General features: G+C 44.7%; 1 protein-coding gene across 6 annotated transcripts in view; it reads right to left on the bottom strand.

Annotated features, from left to right (window-relative positions):
* The window catches only part of MTUS1 (microtubule associated scaffold protein 1), an 810,444-nt gene that overhangs the window by 114,041 nt on the left and 673,878 nt on the right, over window positions 1-22,525 (bottom strand). For all 6 annotated transcript variants that reach the window (XM_069200374.1, XM_069200403.1, XM_069200384.1 and 3 more), the window contains one exon: window positions 2,335-2,401. In XM_069200374.1, the coding sequence (XP_069056475.1) occupies window positions 2,335-2,401 (67 nt within the window). The remainder of the gene's footprint in view (window positions 1-2,334; window positions 2,402-22,525) is intronic.

Here is a 22,525-nt window from a genome sequence, read left to right as displayed (position 1 = left end):
TGCAAGAGTTCTATAATGCTTTCACCACAGGAATAAGCTACACACTAACTTATGCGGCCCATTCTTCTTATCAATCAGTATTCCTCTACGAGTTGCAAAGATTAAATAATCTTTTTATACCAGCACACTACACTTTTCACTGGCTTCTGACTGCAGGCGTTGACATCTTAGCTTCACAACCACAAAAGACTTGATAAACAATTCTTTGGTCCGACTCTTGAAGACATTTTTGCTCCCCAGAATATTACCTTTGAGACTTCGCCACTGCTTCGAGTTGCATTCGGCAGATGTCATGCATATGAGGAGTGTATCAATCAAGCTATCTGTAAATGCCACAGCACAACTACCAGTCAGTTTCTTTCATAACTCAGGAAAGTCAATGTCCTCTCAACAAATTAAGTGCCTCGCCAAGAGAGTCCAGTCCTTGCAGTAAAGGATCTTCCCATCATCTTCGATTACATTATCAAATGTAAGGAGACTGCTAAACCTCCCTCTGTGAGTTGCATCAGGCACAAATTTGCCCACCAACCACAAGCCATCTTCAACTCGACTGCTACTCTTAACACCCTCAGAGCGCATCACCCATGGTTCACAGGCTACCGTAAGAAAGAGGATTCACTCTAAACTCTTATGCTATCATTTCAAGTGTACCAAAGAAAGAAACATACAACACACAATGCAGATCATACAACAAATAACTAAAATAAGTACAGTAACTTCCTAATATTTGGTGCAAAGACAATGGAACAATCTTTCTGTCACTATATGTGAACAGAGCTTGGCAATTAGATGTAACACTACCAATCACTAAAGCCAGCTAGGAAATAATGGCAGAAATGAATTACATGGCAAAGTACTTATCTTCCTAAATATGACAAGAAATTGATTTTCCAGCTTATGAACTTGGGCCATTTCACATTAATGCGGCTGATGCACAAGTTAGTCTATGACAGTGCTTTCTCAAGTCGTTCAGTAGTTTCAACAAGCACAAGTTCAACCAATGAATGTTCGCTGTCAGTTTTTACTGTGTGCTGTACTACTTGAGAAGGAAGCGCTCTTAAAGTTCAACACATATGGCTTCAGTGAGAGGCTGAGTTCAAACTGGAATGGCATGGGAAGCAAAACAAACAATGGATCTAGGCCCAGATCTCTGTACTGGGGTGAATGTTTGACATTGTTCACCATTCCGTCCATCACTTGTTCTTTTTGCATTGGTCACCCTAAGTGGGAAGGGTATGCACAGACATGGGTCCCTTGCTCCCCATGCCACTGGAATCAAGCTAGCCTGGCTGATGATGGGTGATACCCTAAAACCGGTCCCAGGATGCTTGTTTCCAGTCCAGGGAGGACCTGGCTTGGCAGTTCGGGCTGGACTGTTCCCATGCGCAGGGTCAAGACTGATTTTGCATTTGGCTGGGTCCAAACTGGAATGGGATGGGTGGCAAAAAAATGATGGATTTAGGCCCAGATCTCTGTACTGGGGTGAGTGTTTGACATTGTTCAGCATTCCGTCCATCACTTGTTCTTTTTTTCAGTGAGTATATACCATATTCTACAGTCAACCTTTTAAACAAAATCATCCCAATGGTTACATTTCTAATGGCAAACACAAGTAAATTACACATACGGGAAACAGTTCCAAAAGCAATCCACGTGGAAAACACATCACAACAGGACACAATGGTAAGAATTGTCAGCTGCACTTTAATCCTTAGTTCAGTAAGTTACTTTACACCAAAGTACTGTATGTTTATTTGGAAACCCCGCTCTCAAGATTTCCTCTGAAGTCCCTCGATGCAAAGTAGACAAGATATCTAAAGTTTGAGCAAGGGGGGCTAGTTGTATTTGCTCAAAGGATTTCCAAGGCGTTTTTCAGCATCTAATTGCCTGCCCCCAGGTATTCTTTTCCATTTGCCTGCCGCTGTGAGCACCATCAAAGCACAAATGACCTATTATGAAGTCCATGCCTCATTATTCCCTCGACTGTTATCTGGTGAAAGATTGTGCTTGCGAACCGCGCGGAAAGCAGACCTCCACACAGCACGGCCAGTGTATGCCTCGTACTGTTCCATAACATACATTCCTCCCTTACAGCGAGGGGAAATATTTTGGCGACCCTATGAGCACTTCCCGGGAAGGCCGTGCTAGGTGGCGGCAGCTCCCTGCCAGGAATGCGGCGAACCTGGGGTCAAGCTGGCAGCCTCCCGAGAAATGCAAAGCCAAAGTGCGTGTGCGCTATCCTGTCATGGAGCCGCTGCAAGCGCCTCTGCGTGAACGGCCGGGCGGCCCTCTAGGCACCACAGTAACAGCGAGTAATCCAATGGCGGTTCTTACCTAGGTCTCCTCGGAGGCTGACAAGTTCCTGAGATAAGGCTCTGCGCTGCTTCAGGGCCTCTTCGCGCTGCGAGAGAGAAATAAAAGAGAATGTGTGTTACTCGGACAGCAGGCAGAATCTGGCACCTTCAAACTCACAACTTCCCTCCTCTGAGCAGCAAAAACAGAGGAAGAGCCCGCAGCCAAGAGGGAACGGGGCAGGGAGAACTGTTGTTTCCCCCATCATTATAAAAACACAGATGCGCTCCAAGGCTCTGGCGCGTCAATATGTGAGCACAAGCTTACTGTAAGCAACCAGACACATCAGAAAGGTTAGCGGCTTTGAAAACACTTCATCACACACTATCACGAAAGTACGACTCCGAACAACAAAGGGCACTTAAACACAGCTTGGAAAATATAGTAAATGATGCGTATTCCAGCACCTGTGCGTACGCCCCCACACACTTGAGAACGTAAGCAGTTGTAACTTGCACGTTAGCTCGTCTCTGTTCAATATCCTTATTAGTCCACGTACACCTATATTCACTGATATAAAAATACATGGCAGATTACAACCCCACCCATACAAAAGAAGTACCAGTCTGTGCGCTATACGTCATGGACGAAACTATTAATAGAGCACCTGTGAGTGGTACCGGGAGCCAGGGAGGTGAGGAGCCCCCTGGACCCCAAGTATGTCGCTACTTTATTACCATACTGTGGCAAGGGGTGCATTTTGTTTTCTTGCACGAGGGTCGATAGCATCCTTACTACGCCACCGCAGTCTGGCCGCTATGCTGATGCCAGCAACATGCCATGTCATCTCAAGTTTAGTCAAGAAACATTAACCTCTCCAGTGGTTTACCGAAACGTGCACCCTGTTAATGTAAACTCCGATGCAAAGGCAGGGCATACAGCCCGCTGTACAGGATCCCCATGAATGTTTGTAGCGAATGCTCGGTCCGATGCACCCCATGCGTCGGTTACATCCTAGCAAGAGAGACCAGCACCCTGCCACCTCTATCTGACCTGCTAACTTACGCGTACCATGCATGCCACACACACACAACACAAACAGAAGCCAGAGTAAAGGCTCGCGCACGTCCGCAATAGAAATGCTGTCCAGGCGTACAGCCACCAGTGCGCACGTCTAAGTCCGAACTGCGGCTCCCTCATGTGCACGAGATCCTTCCAGATGTCAGGGCTGTGCAGTCATCCAACACTGCGGCGTGCGCGAAGCCGCAGACTCCGGAGCCAGGAGTTGCCTGATGTTAACCAGGTACCTAACTGCAGAAGGGTCCCGGACTCCAAACTCGGCACAGCCCAAGAGAGCCCCCGTTACCTTGCTCGCCGCACACGGGGACTTCAGGCACATCCTGCTGCTGGAGCAGCCCATTTTCAGGCTCCGCTGCCCTCTGCGTGACCCCCGGGGCGCACAGGTGGAGGAGGCACCGGGACCCGGGCAGGCTCCGGCCACATTTACACGGCCGCCTCTGGGAGCCCCATCTCATTCTGTCCGCTCTGCAGGTTACCGTACTCCTTGTAGGGCGAGCCCTCCCCCCGTCCCTCCCAGCAGAGGCAGGCACTGCAGCTCCTGCCGCTGGCACAGGCAGCCTGTGATTACTTAAAGCCACAGCCCCTCGCGCAGGAGCACCGAGGCAGGCATTAGACTGATCGATGGCCACTTACTCAAATATCATCTCACGCCGCGGAGAGCCGCCCGCCACGCATAATGGCGGCTAATTTTAGCCATTTCACTATGACGCCATTGATCCTATAGCACATATTTGCACATGGAAAAACAGAGTCACCAAGTTCCTTCGTACACATGCGAGCAACATAAAATGCATTCTTAACATTTTCTGTGAAGAAACAGTTATACAAGTTAAGTGCAACAGTTCTATTGATGTTTACGCTAACATAACCTCCGTGTTTTGTGCATGGCGTCTAGTTTCAATAGGTAATGGATCAACAAAGGGGACAGCAAATAATAATAACTTATAATGTCCCAGTTTATGGAAGCACTTTGAAGAAAACTGCACGTGAGGGGCAACTACACCAGCAACTATGGTAACCCGGGTGCCTGCTGCTAACATCCTGCTGACAGCAGCCCACAGGTGGTTAGCGGCTGAGAAGGGAACTCCACCTTTAGCCAACATCTTCCTACTGTAAAACGTCAAAACTTGACACGATTTCAACGAGCAATTCGCTGAAGGGGCACAAAAGCACAATGAATTATCCACTTACATTCGTACAAGGGAGGGGGCGCAGCAGGGGACAAAACTCCTGTTAAAAGATTTGCTGAGACTGCCTCAAGAGACCAACAACAAAATTAGGGAAAAGGAGGACAGAAAATATTGGCAGCGCTATAACGGACACTGTCTAGGTAAGGGTTTTCGAATATATGAAAAATGGGACTATGAACCCAAGAGTTAAAAACACGCAGTTCAATTACCTGTTCCAAACCCAGTGCCAAATTTGTTAAATAACATAACAATTGCCATGGAGCTCGCTTCTTTCACCACCTATTGCCCCTGCCAGCACTGCCAATTACAGTACCAACCCCATTACTAACCATCACACTCCTGCAAGTATGACAATTCAGACTATTTCAGAGCCCATAACTATAAGGACTGCTTGGTCAGCAGCTATTAGTGATTTTTAGTCTATAATAAATTAATAGACAACTTTTGTGCTTATCTCTAAATTAGACAAACAGTTCCACATTGTGGCAGATTGTCATAAGTGCTGGAGTTGAAAATTAAGTGCCAATGACCACAGGCACCACCAGTAACCACAGTCTCAAATTAAGCACGGACCAGACCTACTTAATGGCACAATATAAATGCCCGACATACTAGACGTCATACTGATAACCTAGACATTTTCACCTGGTATGGAATTGTATGCTAATCAAGGAATACTAGGAATCAGTGTTTAATAGAATAGCAGACCGTAGACTAAAGCCCAGCAGGCTGCCTGTCAAAATGAATGGAGCACACAAACAGGTTTACAGATTTAGATTAGAGTATATGCTAGCAGTTAGACTTTTCGTCCTTGGCGTGGCCTCCCTTAACTTTTGCCTGTGTCTCCCAGGTTGTTGATGTGTGCAGGACTCTGATTTTGCTGTTTTTGTTACTCTCAGCACTTTACCACTGCTAACCAGTGCTCAAGTGCAAGTGCTTCTTTACAAAATGTGTATGTAATTGGTTCATCCATGATTGGCATATTTAATTTATTAGTAAGTCCCTAGTACAGTGCAGAAGAGGTGCCCAGGGCCTGTAAATCAAATGCTACCAGTGGGCCTGCAGCACTGGTTGTGCCACCCACATAAGTAGCTCTGTAATCATGTTTCAGACCTGGCATTGCAGTGTCTGTGTGTGCAGTTTTAACTGTAAATTCAACTTGGCAAGTGTACCCACTTGCCAGGCCTAAACCTTCCCTTTTCTTACATGTCAGACACCCCTAAGGTAGGCCCTAGGTAGCCCCAGGGGCAGGGTGCAGTGTATGGTTAAGGTAGGACATATAGTAATGTGTTTTATATGTCCTGACAGTGAAATATTGCTAAATTCGTTTTTCACTGTTTTAAGGCCTGTCCCTCTCATAGGTTAACATGGGGGCTACCTTTAAATCTGATAAAAGTGTAGATTCCCTTTGGGAGCGGATGGACATGTGGAGTTTGGGGTCTCTGGGCTCACAATTTAAAAATACATCCTTTAGTAAAGTTGATTTTAAGATTGTGTGTTTGAAAATGCCACTTTCAGAAAGTGAGCATTTTCTTGCTTATACCATTTCCATGACTCTGCCTGTTAGTGGATTCCCTGTCTGGGTCAGTTTGACAGTTGGGCTGGTTGCACCTCACACTAGACAGTGACACAAATGGAGCTGAGGTGTAGACTGCATTTCCTGATGAGCCATCTGTGCTAGGACGGAGGAGTAGTCACTTACACCTGAAAGGGCTGCGCCTGCCCTCACACAATGCAGTCTCCAACCCCCTGGTGAGTGTCTGGGGCCTAGCCTGGGCAAGGCAGGATTTCACATTCAAGAGAGACTTTGCTTTCTCGAAGGAGGAATTGGGTATAAGAAGGGCACCCAAAACCACAGACTTTAGAACACTTCTGCAAACCAAGAGGAACCTCTGCCTGGAGAAGAGCTCAAGAGCTGAGGAAGAAGAGCTGCCCTGCCTGTGCTTTGTGGAGCTATCCTGCAGTTGGTGCTTCTGCCAGAGTAACAGGGCAAAGACTGGACTTTGTGTGCCTTCCATCTTGTGAAGATGTCCAATGGCTTGATTTAGAGCTTGCCTCCTGTTGTTTGAAGTCTCAGGGACAGCAAAGACTTCTCTCTGCCAGCACCTGTAGTCTCTGGAGAGACTCCTACTCTGCCAAGTGGTGCCCATCCAGTTCCTGGGACCCTGAAAGGAGAACCCGGCAGCATAAGAGTAAGAAATCCACACACAGAGCGCCATGCGGGGAAAAGATCGACGCAACTCCAGACTGCGGCTGAAGAAAGCGCGCCGCCTGCTCCGCAGCTGAAAACCGACGCGCGCCGGAAATGCAACCAAATAATCGATGCACGGAGCTGGAGAAATGATGCAAAGCATCGCTGATGGAGGCTAGGAGATCGCAAACCCTTGCTGCGTGGTTTTCGGATCATTGTGCGGTTGGATTTCCGATGCAAGCACCGCTGGGCGTGTAAAAACAACACAAGGCCTGCCCGGACCCGAGAGTGCTGACCAGATCGACGCATCGCTCTCCTGCGGAGAGAACAAACAACATGCCCGACCCGACAAAAGGAGAAATGACGCAAGGTCCCGCTCGTGAGTGGAATCTGCGCATCGCAAGCCCTTTATGATGCACACTCAACCGTGCGGGGTTATTTTTGACGCACCCAGGGTACATTTTCACACTAACAGTGTTAGTGTGTGTTTGAAACTACATAAAGACTATTTTTGCTTTTTAATTGATAACTTGACTTGTGGATTTTGTCGTTTTGGTCTTGTTTTGTTTAGATAAATACTTTCTATTTTTCTAAACTGGTGTTGTGTCATTTTGTAGTGATTTTCATTAAGTTACTGCGTGTGCTGGTAATACTTTACATCTAGCACTCTGAAGTTAAGCCTACTGCTCTGCCAAGCTACCAAGGGGGTAAGCAGGGGTTAGCTGAGGGTGATTCTCTTTTACCCTGACTAGAGGGAGGGTCCTTGCTTGAACAGGGGGTAACCTGACTGTCAACCAAAGACCCCATTTCTAACACTAGCCAAGAGAAGATTCACCATGGGGTAGAAAGAGCAGAATGACCATCATTAAAATCAAGTGTAACAGACACACAAAGATGGGGAACTGTAGAGTCCAAGACACTGAATGCGCTATAGAAGCAAAAAGGTGGGACAGCGGACACTAAAATGCGGGACATGTTTCTGCTAGAACTTGCCACGGGTGAGAGACCACCATGAGAACATGTAATCACAGACTTGACCTATGAAAGACATAACCAGATGAACAAAGGAACATTCACTCCTGCCTACAGCAGGCAACACTATAACCAGAACCCCTAATGCAAACAACTCTTGACTGATGGACACAGTAGTTTATTCAAAGATCATTGTTGTTTATATGTAATGAATACTCTAAATTCTGCTACACATGGTGCAAACTGCAAAAGTGGTATGACAACACCAATACCATGTATGATAAGCATGTGGTGCAATAAACTTCAAAACAATAGAGTGACTGTTGGGATGGTAAGTCTTCTGCATGTCTCTTGAGAGCATGCTTCCCCTGCCTTATGGTAATTTACAGACCAGTTTCTTAAAAGTTACTGTATGGTTTCTGGATCCTTACCTCAGTGAACATGACACACACGTATGTCCCTGAGGATCTCCCTGTTTACATGGACTGAGACCATAGAGCTTAGGGGCATGCATAGCGCAGCCGTATTTCAAAGGGAGTGGCTACTGCCCTCTCTACCAAGGCGGTGGTAGACTGACAGTGGTGGTAGCAATAAATCTATAGTCAAGGATACCTGTATCCTTGTACCCTTGGTGGTGGGGGATTGGATGGGGCTAATAGCCACCCTCCTGAAAAAGGCTGTGCAGTCTTCTTTGCCTGTAGGCCTGTTGCCTTTGTCAATCTGGGATGTGTGTTTGAGAGCCAGTAGGTTCCCTAGGGGAGAATGGTGAGGTGAGGCATTGTATTTAATGTGAGCTGAGCTGTTTTTCTTGACATTCCAGTTCCCCTATGCCCCATCCATATTCCTTGAAGAAGCCTGGTGGGCTGGGGTAGACACTTGCTCGTATCTGTGTTTAGCTGCAGTAACTGCTAGGAGGGATCCTCCCTTCTTTCTTTGTGATGGGCAGGGCCTCCTGGTCTGGAGCTAATTAAAATTCCTCTTTGGGAAATAGCCCCAGCTGATACCAAGAGCCTGTCCTGAAGTACAGCAACTCATCCTTCCATTCCTTGTACATGCAGTGAGCATAACACACAGGTGCCTCATGATTGGAGGGGCACCCAGGATTCAAAAGTAGCAGACCCTCTGATTGGATCAGCCTATCAATCAGAGGTGATAAAAGTCTGGCCTGAGTGGTCAGTGGCTGTTCAAGATTTGTCTTCAGTTCTAACAAGCATCTACAGAAGCCAGCTGTGGGCCCGCGGTGTTAAGGCAAGGAAGCTTGCTCACCCTGTGTGAACTTGAGTTTTCTCTGTGATGGATGGATCCTGCTGTGAAGGAATTTGCCAGTTGTGAAAGAGCAAAAGGATCAATCAGCAGCCTGGAAGCAGAGGACCAGTAATGTTGTGAGGCTTGTCAAGCGTTGAACAAGGACATTGCAAACAGCCGCTCGAGATAAGGCAGCTTGCAGCACAGCGACAGAGGGAAACTGGGAAGCTTGATTCCAGCCCTGAAAGGTGAGATTACTTGTCCCAGACACCTCTCCTGTGCTGTGGGAGCGTGTGTGACACTATCAGTTACTATCTATAGCTGGTGAAGTGTGTCCTTCTGTACAGGCCCCCTTCTCTTTCTCTTTGTGATACATAGGGGTAAAAGTGTGTACTGGCACTCTGGCCAGCCAAGTACTCTCCTATAGCTAGCCAGTGGCTACTTGGCTAGTGGGACTCCAGTAAGCTGTGCCAAGACATCAGGCACCTGTGACCAGATCCCTGACGCCACCAGAGCAGTGTTCTTGCTAAGGATGGGAGGGCACCTCTGTTCTTTAGGTGGTGAGTTGTGAGGCTGTTCTGGAACATTTGACTTATCACATGCTGAAACTACACCATTGCAATACAGGGATGGGTATCATACCTCAAAGGAGAGCAACCCTGTGCAACATGGTCTGTAATATGCAATGCTTATTGTGTTTCTCCATGCTGTGTTTTTATAGTGCTTACCAGTCTAGATGCTAAACTACTGTTTGGGGTCAGAACTCTGGCCCATAGGGTGGGAGGGATGTCTGGTTTTCACTGTCTATCCTAGTTTTATGTGCAGTATATTTCTCTGTGTATTAAATTACTTTTTTTTTACTGAATGTCTAAACCCATCTCACATCCTTGAGTAAGCCTTGGACTGCTCTGTCTCGCTACCCTGAGAGAGTAAAGTGCTAGAGAGGAGTGCTATGTAATTCAGTTTTGGTCCACTAGTACTGAGGACACCAGGGGGGGGGGGGCACTCTAGTTGATGAGACTGGAGCACAGTCACCCCCCGAGGACCCTGGTGCCCAGGAAACCTGGTCTAACAGTGACTTACAAAGGGAGAGAGCATGGTTATCACAAGATATACTGCAGAAGAAAGCAAGAAACTTGATTCAGAGAAATGAGCATGAATGTCATGATATGGAGCAGTGTGCCTCTTAGGAATATTGTGGCAGACAGGGTGGAGGCCAGGAACAAGCTTTATGCATGCAGCACGGAATCAGTAATCAGACTATCAATAGTTATACTTATTTTTAGGAGATGCTATTATGTCATTTCGCTAACACATGCTTCGAACTTCATAAACTATCTTGTTGATCTATCAGGACAACAAAATGTCAACATAACATCAGTGTTTTGCACCTAGTGATTTGCCAATGAGATCAGCAATGTGAATCACTCAATGACGTTCATATTTGGAATTATCTTTACTACTCAAAGTTAAACACAATTAAAGTCTGGCTTGAAGTTATAAAGTACACATTGAGGGATGGGCAAGTGCCTTAATTAAATAAAGCCACTGTTAGAAAATGGGTCTCTAGTAGGCAGAGGTCTGCACTCTGTCAAAGTAGGGACCACAATCCTAGTCAGTTCAAGTAACATATACACTGAAAGTTTACCTGTGCTCACACTATTAGCTTGAAACAGAGTATTCAGGCTAAACTAAAGAGGTATTGTGTGAAGTATTTGGGCACACACACAGTAATACAGTGAGGCACCACAAAAGGACTCCACTCCAGTTTATAAAAATAGGCAATATTTATCCGAGTCAAACAAGACCAAAACGACAAATACCCAGCATACACAAGCCAAGTTATGAATTTTTAAAGATGAAGCCAAAATGCAGTGCTTAGAAGACAATAGTTCCCACCTGGGGCTATTTGGTCGAGCTGGACCGGGCAAATCCAAAAGTTCAATTAGACTGCAATGGAGGGCGGCTTGATACACAAATCATGCAGACGATCTGACAGTACATTTGTTGCGCCGATGCTTGGTGATGATGCATTGATCTAGAGGAGGGGGATGCGCTGCGCTTGCAGATGATGCGCTGTTTCTTGATCGGGCAACGTTGGTGATGAGTCAATGTCCAGAAGCAAAGACTACTGGTTCTGATGTGTCAGTACTGCATTGGCCAGGTCGGGCTCAATTGTAATTCAGGGTCGCTGCGTTGCGCAACTGGCGAGTGGTGTCTACTGCTTCGGTGCAGGCAGCAGCAAAAGCGGCATTGCTGCAGCACAATGCATCAGTTCAAAGTGACTCACCAATGTCGCTGGTCAGTTCTTGTAGCACCACACTCACCTCCAAGGGCCCAGGACTAGATTTGGCACCATTTGTGGAAGCAAGACTCACAGCAGAGGGGCCCAGGTGCTGGTAACAAGATGCAGGTGAAATCTTTGATATCTTTGAGACTTCAGAAACAGGAGGCAAGCTTAGTCAGGCCCTTAGAGAAACTTTATATTGCAGGATGTAAAGAGCTAGATGCAGTCCTCTCACTCACAGGCAAGAAGTAGCAGGGTGCAGGCCAACACAGCAGAGCAAACAGCAGAGTAAACAGCAAAGTGGTAGTCCCTCCTGACAGCCCAGCGGTCCTTCTTCCTGGTAGAATGTTACCAGTCCATAAGTGTTCCGAGTATATGATGTCAGAGGTCCAATACTTATACCCAAAATGTGCCTTTGAAGTGGGGGAGACTTCAAAGTAAGGTTTTGAAGTGCCGCAGTTCACTTTCAGCCCAGTCCTGTCTGCCAGGAGGTCTGTGGGGGGTTATCAGTCCCTTGTGTGCAGTCAGGACACTACCCTTTGAAGTGCGAGTGACAGCCCCTCCACCCTTTCTGCCCAGGAAGACCATAGGTATGCAGAAAGAATGCACAAAGGTAGCCGTCGCCTAACCTTACACAGATCAGATCAGATGTGGATTGCTGGCAGGCTAAGGTAAGGATGGTTAAAGTAAGAAAATGCCAACTTTCAGAAAGTGCCATTTTCAGACCTGCAATTTAAAAACCACCTTTACCACAAGATGCGTTTTTGAATTGCGAGTCCAGTAACACCACACTCCATTTTTTTTTTTTTTTTTTTTTTTTTAACTTTTCCCAATTGGGAATTGCACTTAAAAGATAGTGTAAGGCAATCCCCATATTAGCCTATGAGGGAGTGTGTACTGGGAATAGTGAAACACAAATTTAAGAGTTTTTTCACTACCTGGACATGTTACACTTAAGTACCTGTCCAACCTTTTAAATACACTGCACCCTGCCCTTGGGGCTAACCAGGTCCTACTTTAGGGGTGTTTCACATGTCATAAAGAGGAAGGTTTGGGCCGTCAAAATGGCAGTTTACACTGTGCACACATGCTCTTCAGTGGCAGGCCTGAGGCATGTTTGAAAGGCTAACAAAGTGGGCATCACAACCAATGCTGCAGAGGCCAACAAGAAGCATTTGACGTAGAGGACCTGGGCACACAGTGCACTTTACTAGGGACTTACTAGTAAATCAAATATGCCAATCATGGAGAAGCCAATGTTACCGTGTTTTAGATACAGCACATTAACGTTAGCACTGGATAGCAGTGGTAAAGGTTGCAGAGTCAAAGCCAACAAAACCAGGGTCAGAAAAAGAGGAGATGGAAGGCAAAAAGTCTGGGGATGACCTGCAAAAAGGACCATTTCCAACAGCCACTGGAATAATAGCCATGATTCCAGTTTTAACTCTACAACTTTTGCTCCTGTGCTGTAATATAACAAAGGTACTGTGCCCTCAGTGTGTACTTTATAACCTCAAACCAGTTGTAGTCACTCCTGAGTTATAAGTACGACTTCAAACATTAACATTGCTTACAGACTCATCTCTGATGTAATCGCCTAACTACTAGGTGGGAAACACTAACGTTATTGAAAAATATTTGAGCCCTAAGAAAGTGACAATTTAAAAAGTATTAAGTAGAGTAACACACAGAATTAATGAAGGGTAGAAACTAGTAGTAAGGTTTTAACTTTTAAAATTTCCACTAAGGGACATATGACTACATCGTTGTATGCTGACCTTCTGGAGCAGGTGGACCTTTTGGAACTGAACTACACCAGATAATTTCTCCAGTAGAATTAAACATTCCCAAGTTTCTGTTACTGGGTTTAAATCTTTGTAAAACGCAAACGCCAAGCAGAAGCAGGATGCTTGGATTTTTTTTTAATCTACCTGTAGCCTATCAATAAGAGATCACCATGCTACCCATTAAACTGGCCATACTCTTGACGCTATTTTCACATCAAAATCTCTTTTCACCAATGTACTGGTTCCAATCCCGGTGCCGCAGACCTAACATCTCAGGGTACCCTTTTCAATGAAGAGCAAGATATTAAAGCAAATGGAATGTCCTCTACCAATAGGTAGGATATTGCGTGCACCTGAAAAAATCCCAAAAGAGACTTTAGAGAACTCATTTAGGTACACCTTTTTTCCACCAAACAAAAACTTGGGTACTGTCCTGACAGGCTGTGGTTAAATGCAGGAGTAATTAAATCATAATGACACTCATGTCTAAAATGGTTACCTTCGCTGCATTTAACAAAAACACATGTGCTGCTCCCTATAAGGGATAATGCCATCAGGTCCATGCTTCTCTTACGAACTAGCTTTAGTCAAAAGTGCAGCAGTAAAACGGTGGAGAAATCGTGGAGACTTTTACTACTAGGCTGATAAGATAACCGACCAGATGGCATTAGAAAACAATAAAAGGAAATTAAAATGTCAAGGCGGATTACTTTACTAATAAAATTGAGATAGGCAAACTTTCATCACGAGAATGTTTCACAGTTGTGAAAAATCTTTGCAATCCTCCCGATTTGTAAACCTATATTTCCATCACAAACGCTGTGTAGTTATCTATTTTCTTTGAGAACAATATTGAAACAGTTGCTGCCAACTTTCCAAACTATCCTATATAAAAGAAATGCTGTTTCCTCATGGTGAAATTTCCTTTGTATAGACAGCGGTGTACAGGTTGCAACAGCTCTGCCACTGATAAGTATCTTTTTCAGATGGTGCGGTGGTAGAGGCTTCTGGGTATCACAATTTCCTGAGTTTAAAGAGGAGCAAAAGGTCGCCCTCCAGAGCTTATTATCATGGACATAAATGGTAACATCAAGTAAAAAAACTAAAGGTCCAGAAGGAATTAAGGAATATGCTTTGAGAGAGAACTCTTAGCTGGGATGGTCATCCCCTGAGGCCTTCATCGTGTGGTCACACATGATCCTAAGGAGAGTATAGGACTTAGGCATGAAGTTTAGGAAAATCAATCTGTCTGAGATGTCATAACTCAGAAATGGCCAACCTAAGCAAACACGAGGGTCATTTAAAGCACATTCGTCATAAGCTAAGAGGTGAGCAAATGTTGCACAAGGAAGGGATGCATTTATCAGCCATGGGCACAGATTTATTCATTGATACTTTTTGAGCTTTTTCAACACCTGTCAGTTGGCGGTGAGTGTGAAGGTATGGAGGGCCCTAGTTACCCTTGTGATGCGATAGCAGGCCATAGCAACAGCTAATTTTAAAGGGTAAGCCACCTCTTCAGCATTCCCTTTAGGACAGCACTGAGGGAGTCGGACAGGCTTCAGCCTGCATGGACATTCACGTCTGCTTGGGTATTTAGACCCACAGATCACACAGCAGAGTATGGCATGGGGCTGTAGCTCCCAGTTTTACAGCAGGAGCGCCCCCTTTGTTACTTGTTGGTGCGAAGGTGCAGGGCAGGTTTTCGGTTGGGCAAAAGTCACGGACTGCCCCTCATGGATACGGGTGGTTTCACCACTGTGTTCTGGGACGAACAAGCTTTAAAACGCTCCTGTGATATATGTGAAATTCTTGATTACAATGTTATGTTCTGGTGTTATGTTTTGCGAGATAATAAACTTGGCTTGTATGTGCCCAAATCTAAACGACATTGTATTCATGTCACTGATTCGTCTGAGTTGGAGAGGGGGCAGAGTCGGTAACTGGGAGTCTTCTGGGCGTACCTGTTCTGTGGTTGTTACACTGTGATGTATTTATTTATGTAGGGCCTTTTCCCAGAATGGAGAAACCACCATGCATCAAGGTGAGTGTAAACTATGTCTTTGTACATGGTCTTGGGAAATTGTACCTATGTCACTAACATTCTGCTCCATCATTTTTGTGGGCTACCAATACAGACAAAGGCATGCACTGACCATAAATAGTGCGATTCTTTAGAGGAAACAATAAATCAGGAACATTGAATTCAGTGCCAAGATTAAAAGTTGTGAATTTTTAAGTGCCACTGTGCTATCAGTGTAGGTTTACACATGGTCATGTGAAGAGATTCACAAATATACAGTCACAGGTTGACTTATCAAACACATTGAGAACTGAGCCCCTGAATCACAAACACAGGGAAGTATATTAGAGTACACCTTTACAAGCATTTGTAGGGTGAAATGACACTGTAAATCCGTACCAGTTGAGGGTCATTCTAAACGTGTAATTTTGTATGTGTTTGACAATTTACAAAAATTGTGCTTTTATCATGCGGAACGCCATACTCAAACCTCCTGGGACAATAAAAGCCGTTTCCCTAAAATGATCATGGCAAGGTGGTGTGTGCAAGGATCGGTGGTGGTGGCATCGGTGGTGGCACACCCGGGCAGCACAACCAGTTATCGCAGTTCCTGCTTACGGTCTTCCTCTACGACCCTGAGACCTGGGAAAAACCTGCTGAGATTTTTCGGTGTTTTGGAAAGGCAATATGTTGGTGCTGTGCAAAGTTTATAAAAATAAAAATGTGGAAAAACAATTAAATAAACTGATTGGCTCGGCGGCAGAGGTCCGGAAGATTTTTCACTGAAGCTTCCTGTATCCGATATCAAACCTGGCATTAACATGATGGTTCGTTTCTGAACGATACATGATACAGTCAATTAAACCATAGTGCGGAAGGCGGCGGAAGAACACGACAGGCCAGCGTATGCGCTGCACAGTGTGCGTCCTGGATTTCAGAGAAGGCGGATTCAATACACCATCAGGCGCGTGCCTGTGAGGGGGCGCTGCCTTACGATTCCACTTCACCCATGTGCAGCAAAATGTCAAAAGGATACTGTGCGGTGCTGGAGTTCAGGCATGGGATCTGTACAGACGCAAGAGGCTCGGGTTTCTTTCTAAGCTACCCACCCGGGTGCCCGTGGCGGCAGGTGTAGGCCGAGCCTGCGGGCTGCCCACAGGAGCGCTCAGCGCGCCAGCCTTCCTCCATCAGAAGACACCTCCGGAAGCAGGAGGGTGACAGAAGCCCAACACCGCACGTACGGACAGGACGCCCAGAAACAAACAGAACACTGCAAGAATCCGAATTCAAAAGTCGCTACTCATACCAACTTCATTAGTTTTAGGAGGACAAGTTACTCATAGAAGTGAACTGGTACTTTGTGACGCAGGGAGCTCCTACCTACTAATTTTTGGACTGCGCATTGTAAGTATTCAAATATTAAGTCAAATCGACATAATGCGAAACCCTCGTGTGCCCCACGGAATGAGACATGTTAATGGAAATACACAGAAGCAGTTTTGCGGGCACCAAGGCATGCGCACAGAGACGCTACTTTCTACACAGGATGAAAAAAAAAAAGATAACGCCCTTCTAACCACACTCAATACACAGTACAGAGTACAGAGTGCTAGCCGTAGAGGAAAGCGCTTCGGCGCCCCACATGGGGTAGTAAATGCTATATAATGGTAATATACACTGCAATACAAATATTTCTAGTTAGGTCACACACATGAATACAGTCCTTAAGTTTAGTGGCTCCTATGTAGCTTCTTTTGATTGTTTTCAATGCTATATCCAATGCAAGAGACAGGTGTTTTAGACTCATGATCCAGGCCTTGGGCCAATACTTATGGCTCTGTCTGACTCCACCAAACAGCAATGATATTTTACGCAGAATCTAACAGTTTGTAGAGTCTGCGGTCTGGTGCAGGTTAGCAAGGCTCAGTTCTAAGTTGATGTAACAAGCTCGGTTCTTCTGAGGTGGCTGAAAGGCCAGACAAGGAGGGGTCCGCTGCACTAGCCCTTGGGAAAGAGTACAGTTCAGATGTATGCATTGCTCATAAACAAGCATTCACAAGCTACCACACACATCAGAGAAACTAGGAGAAACGACATATCTAGCAAAATTGAGAATGCTGGCAATTCGTCCAAAGAGTTCTACAAAATACTCAATGATTTCACTAAGCCATGTGCCTATTCCTTGGTCATCCCAGCTTCACAGCAATTATGTTACTCTTTGGCCAATTTCTTTGAGGATAAAATTGAAGCCATCTATAAAAAGTTTCCTGTCAATCAGTTGGATCAATGCAATGTACTCTATCCTGCCTCCTTCCAACTCCACCCCCTACCTAGACAGTTTTGAACCTCTGACTTTGGATCAAATACTTGGGTTTCTGACCAAAATTAAATCTGGTCCACCCAGGATCTCTGTCAGGCTTGCGACTTTGAGAGCACCCACCATTCTTTCGTTATTCAATCTTTCCTTAGACCCAGCCAAAATTCCATTAGCCTGGAAGGCCACTGAGGTCTCTCCAATACTAAAAAAAAAAAATGCCAACCCCAAAAGTTTGTTCAATCACTGCTTCATCAAACTTCTCCCACTACTGGGGAAAACGTTGGAAAGCTTAGACTACAAACAGCTAATGGCATTTTTGGACAAATATAAGATTCTTGCTCCTTCCCAAACAGGATTTAGAACTGGCCACAGCACAGAGACCTTGTTGGTGGCTGTCACAGACACCATCCGCCTATCTCTAGCTGCTAGCTCTCCTGCCATGAGTGTTCTGTTAGATCGATCAGCGGCCTTCAGCACAGTTTCTCAAGTTATTGTGCTGAGCAGACTGAGAAAGATCGGTGTTGGGGACAACACTCCACAGTGGCTTGCTGACTTTTTAGACAGCCATGCAAAAATGACCATGCTGGGCTCGTTGAAATCATATACTATTTCCATCAATAAAGGGGTGCCCCAGAGCTTATCCTTGAGCCCGACATGGTTTAACATCTAAGTAGCCCCACTGGCCCTAATTGTCAAGTCTTGTGGCTCTGAGGTCATATCATATACGGACGATGCCCAGCAGATCATCTTGGTGGGTCACAACATTGATGGTGCAAAGCACAGGACTGTATAAGGAGGATTTTAGCATGGATGACAGCAAACTACCTCCAACTGAACAATGAAAAAACGGAAAAACTGCTGTTTGGCAAAGCTCAGCATCTCTGGTCCCCCGCCTGGTGGCCTTCTGAACTGGGAGTAGCCATTTCCCCTAGGGAAGCCGTGAAAAATCTGGGTGTCAAACTAGACCAGGAGCTGTACATGAAAAACCATATGGCCGCAATCTGAAGGGCTTGCTTAGCAAACATGCAGCTACTGAGAAAAGTCTTCCCCTGGCTTCCATCTTCTGCAGGAAAACGCTGGTTCAGGCCCTAGTTTTAAGTTGCCTTGACTACAGCAATGTACTGTTTATGGCCAATGGCACCTTATTGTCTAAATGCCAGGTGGTGCAAAAAATACCTGGTCTATTATCTTCCAGCAGGCTCCCCCTATGCTCCTATTCTAAGAGCCTTACACTGGCTTCTGGTCAGAAAACGCTGCGTTTTTAAGAGCTGTTGCCTTACCCACAAGTCTTTGATGGGTAGAGCACCCACTTAAAGGACAAATTACATCATTACTGTTTCGCTGGAACTTAAATCTCTGGTGATAAGACACTACTGACTGGTCCCCGCATTCACATTTCCAGATTTGGCAACTGAGCTTTCTCCTTTACTGCCCCCGGGGCTTGGAATCAACTTCTGTCCATCTCTGTTGCTGTTCCGATTTTTCCAAGTTCAAAAAACTCTTGAACAGCTGGGTGTTTTAGGCTGTGGATGCACTTCTGTGATGGCTGAGCGCGGAGATATACCTTCGGGTGTGAGTCGTTGCGCCACATCAACGAATAACATTGCAAGGAATCATCCTGGTGTAGTTAGAGGATATGGTAATGCATATTTAAACAAAGATGTTGCCTTGGAAATTCTCAGTTCATGGAAATCCAGGGATTGTTAATTTGTGCATGTCTGGCTGTTTATCTGTCTCACTCTGCATCCCCCTCTCACTCTGTGCGCCTGTCAGGGCCCCTCTGTACACACTTATCCGTGCGCCTTCGTGAACCTGTCTCTCGCAGCATCCGACTGTCTCCATCTCTGAGTCTGTTTACGTTTATGTCGGCCTGCGTGTGTTTGAGAGGCTTTCTGCATCTTTGTCTCAGTCTACCATTTTCTTCCAGCTCCTAACCCAATCTCCATCTTGTCCGTTCCTGGGCAGCCAGAGTTTGATTGGCTGTAGTCGAATTTTTTTCTTCGAATCGCCTATTAAAAAAATGTAATCTTTATGGGTAGAGCGACTGTTTCACAAATAAAAAATAAAGCACTACTCAGGTAAAGACTGTTCATCGCATGCCTTTCAACACATTCAGATAAATTACATATTTGCTCCAGCTAGAAAGAACCATGGTCCGTTTTTACATCTTTCAGAGTTAACGTGTCTGTTCGTTACTGACTGTTGTTACGGTCCAAGTGCTCCAGACTATTTTCTTATTTGTTTTGAGCAAGGTTCATCTTCCTTACTCAAGTTGCGTGCTTCCAGTAACAAGGTGTTGTCTGATGTGGCGCCGTTCTGTACCTCCTTTCCCATTACCAAACTCTTCTTTGAACTACAGCCTATATTCTTTTTCTATAGATGGGCGTGAATCATTTCCACTGCTACCATTGTAAAGTTGAGGCACAGAAATCCTTTAGTGTTCATGCACATTGCAGGAAATTAGGATTGCTTTTGGAATAAAGAAAAGGTACAATTGGCTTTAAGTTAGTTTAACATAAAGATATACTTTAAAACACAACAGTAACTTACACAAAAATTGAAAGAAAAAACATTAAGATAAATGTACTGGACAACCATCCCTGGCACTCGTGCGCTTCTTTATACAGGGTATGTGCGCGTGATCAGGAAAAATGTCGTCATTCACAGTACAAGAGAGCCAGTGGCTGAAGTGGGCCAACCTAGTGCCCCACGCTGTAGCAGTCCCTGGATGAGTAGGTCTACCTTTAGGAACTCTCCAAGTATGTATATACCTATTTGCTTGGGGTTTTATCTCATTACATGAGGTGGCGACCAGACCTAAAAATAAGAATGAATGAAGCATGGACATCTTACAATGCAAATAAGAACTCCCAATAAGTTAAATGTTTATTGAGTGAAAAAAAGAAGTACAGGGCAGTAAATCAATACATCGCTGGGAAATAATCAAAGCACATTTTAAAGTATTTACTGTTTTTTTTTTTTTTTAAAGACGCTCACAAAGCCTCACAAATTTAAAAAACAAACATGCAAAATTATGAGTTTCCCCGGGCGCGTCTCCCAGGAAAAGAGGGAGCTACAGCAATTATTCATCCAACTTGTTAACAAATGCGTGCTGTCAACATTCAGCTAAAGCCATACACTTCCATGCACACAGACTGATAGGATTAATTTGTTGGGTGTAAACCTTGTGAAATTAACCACTGTGTCCCAGGCAGGTGCAGAAAGACATTTCCAAACAATTAAATAGTCTAGAAAGAATGTCAATTTATTGCAGATGTAAGAGTAACCATCTGCAGGTAATTTTTTTCCACCATGGTTTGAATCTAGTATAAGTGATAGCAAACAATTTCTGACCAACTGCGCAGTCAAATTACATTTTAGTTTGAAGGGCAACCCAAAGGAGCACTGATTTTAATTCCTGGAAACGGGTAAACGCGCAATATGTTATTGTATTACTTTATGTTGTTTGCTTGTGTTTCCTGTGAGGGAGAAGTAATTTGATAAGTGACAGCTGAGCATTTGTGATAAATATACTGCCTTTTTGTCCGGACAGTGGGACAGAAATTAATGTGCCTTGACACTGCCCCTTTAATAAAAAAAACTGGCAAGAAGGTTCGAGAAACCGACCTCCCCCGTATTTACTTTGTTCCTGGGACATATTTTGGCCAATTGTCTGCAGAACTGTCAGAGCTCTGTTCAGTGATAAATGTAGAATGGAAAGAGGGAGGTGACACAATCGTTCTTGATATTTTCCCATACTGAGCAAATCCAGCAAATTAGTATTAACTGTGTCTTTATCCAGCCCGCCTTGAGTGAAGAAACAGTCTTCGGCTAGGCTTTCACTTCTTGGCTGGCGGTGCTTTCTTATAGGGCCAGGACTTGTAAAGAAAGGGAGATGGAGGTAACAGATTGCCTCGCAGATAGGGTGCAATGTCTTGAAAACTGAACCTCTTAAAATGAACACCAAGTCTCATGCACTGTTGAAAGGAGGGGAAAAGTGATTCAACCACAGCTGATGTTTTCATGCGAATCACATTTTCTCAGTTTCTCAATCAATTCGTGGTACCGCGGGCCAACGTTGTGAAATATACTTTCAAATGTTCTTTCTGGTACAACGCTGGGAGATTAGCGCGCTCCTCTGCTCTGCCTTTTAAATCAGGGACGGTAAGAAAATACTCTTTCTAGTTTGACATGAGCCAGGATGGGGCGAAGGTTGGGTCCTTAGCTCCTGAAAACTTGCGTTGGACCAAAAGTACTCACAACACGTGTTTTTGGTTCATATCACTGCTTGTGCAGGTAAAACAATATTATACTAGATATAAACTAAGGGTTGTAAATCTGCCCAATACATAAACCTCAGAAGTCAGTTACTTGTGTTTTTAGTTCTAAGGAACACAACTCCATGTATTCTGCTCCTATGCAATTCTCGATAGAAGTGAGATTAGATTGAGAAACGTGAACTAGGCCCAGGCAGACTGAGTACAACGATTATGATAAGCAGGTTCACCTTCCTGCATTCTATTTATTCTGTAAAAACATGTCAGGGTACCCTCCGAAGATTTATGCTAAAGTTTGTCTATCAGAAATTTAGCCAGGATTGATAGCGAACCATTTCTGCTATATTCGCCATCCGTTTGAAGAGATATTCCTAATTTTTACGTTAACGTATGCTCCCTTCACAGGTCACTATAACCTATCACTATAACCTACATGTAATAGGATTGTAAAAATGTGGGTTCCTTGGAAGAAAGGGTGCAGAGAATACAACTGAAAGTGTGTCCACACGTTTTTGCCTCAGTCTGGTACATGGAATGATGCTAGTGCACACACTGGTCTAAGAGGATAAAGGTCGGAGAATTTAATAAGCACGATGACTTGTCTCAAATCGTCAATTCTTCAGCATTTGCAGCTCATACTTATAATTTTTAGACACTTGGTACCATACATACAATTACATAGGTATACAATGGAATTACTTTCTAAATAAAATAAAATAAAACAAGCATTGTAATGTTTTATTTATGAACACCTAAGAATGATGGAAAATAACGGCCACAGAGAAAGACGGTACAAAAGTTCAATATACTTGCAACGAGTTTGAGGTCTCTCTCGCAAGTAAGTGGCGATCAGAATCTCAAAGA

The sequence above is a fragment of the Pleurodeles waltl genome, chromosome 1_2 (assembly GCF_031143425.1).
Source record: "Pleurodeles waltl isolate 20211129_DDA chromosome 1_2, aPleWal1.hap1.20221129, whole genome shotgun sequence".
Classification (NCBI taxonomy): Eukaryota; Metazoa; Chordata; class Amphibia; order Caudata; family Salamandridae; genus Pleurodeles; species Pleurodeles waltl.
Note: the sequence above shows the minus strand (reverse complement) of the source record. Positions and strands in the feature narration are given on the sequence as shown.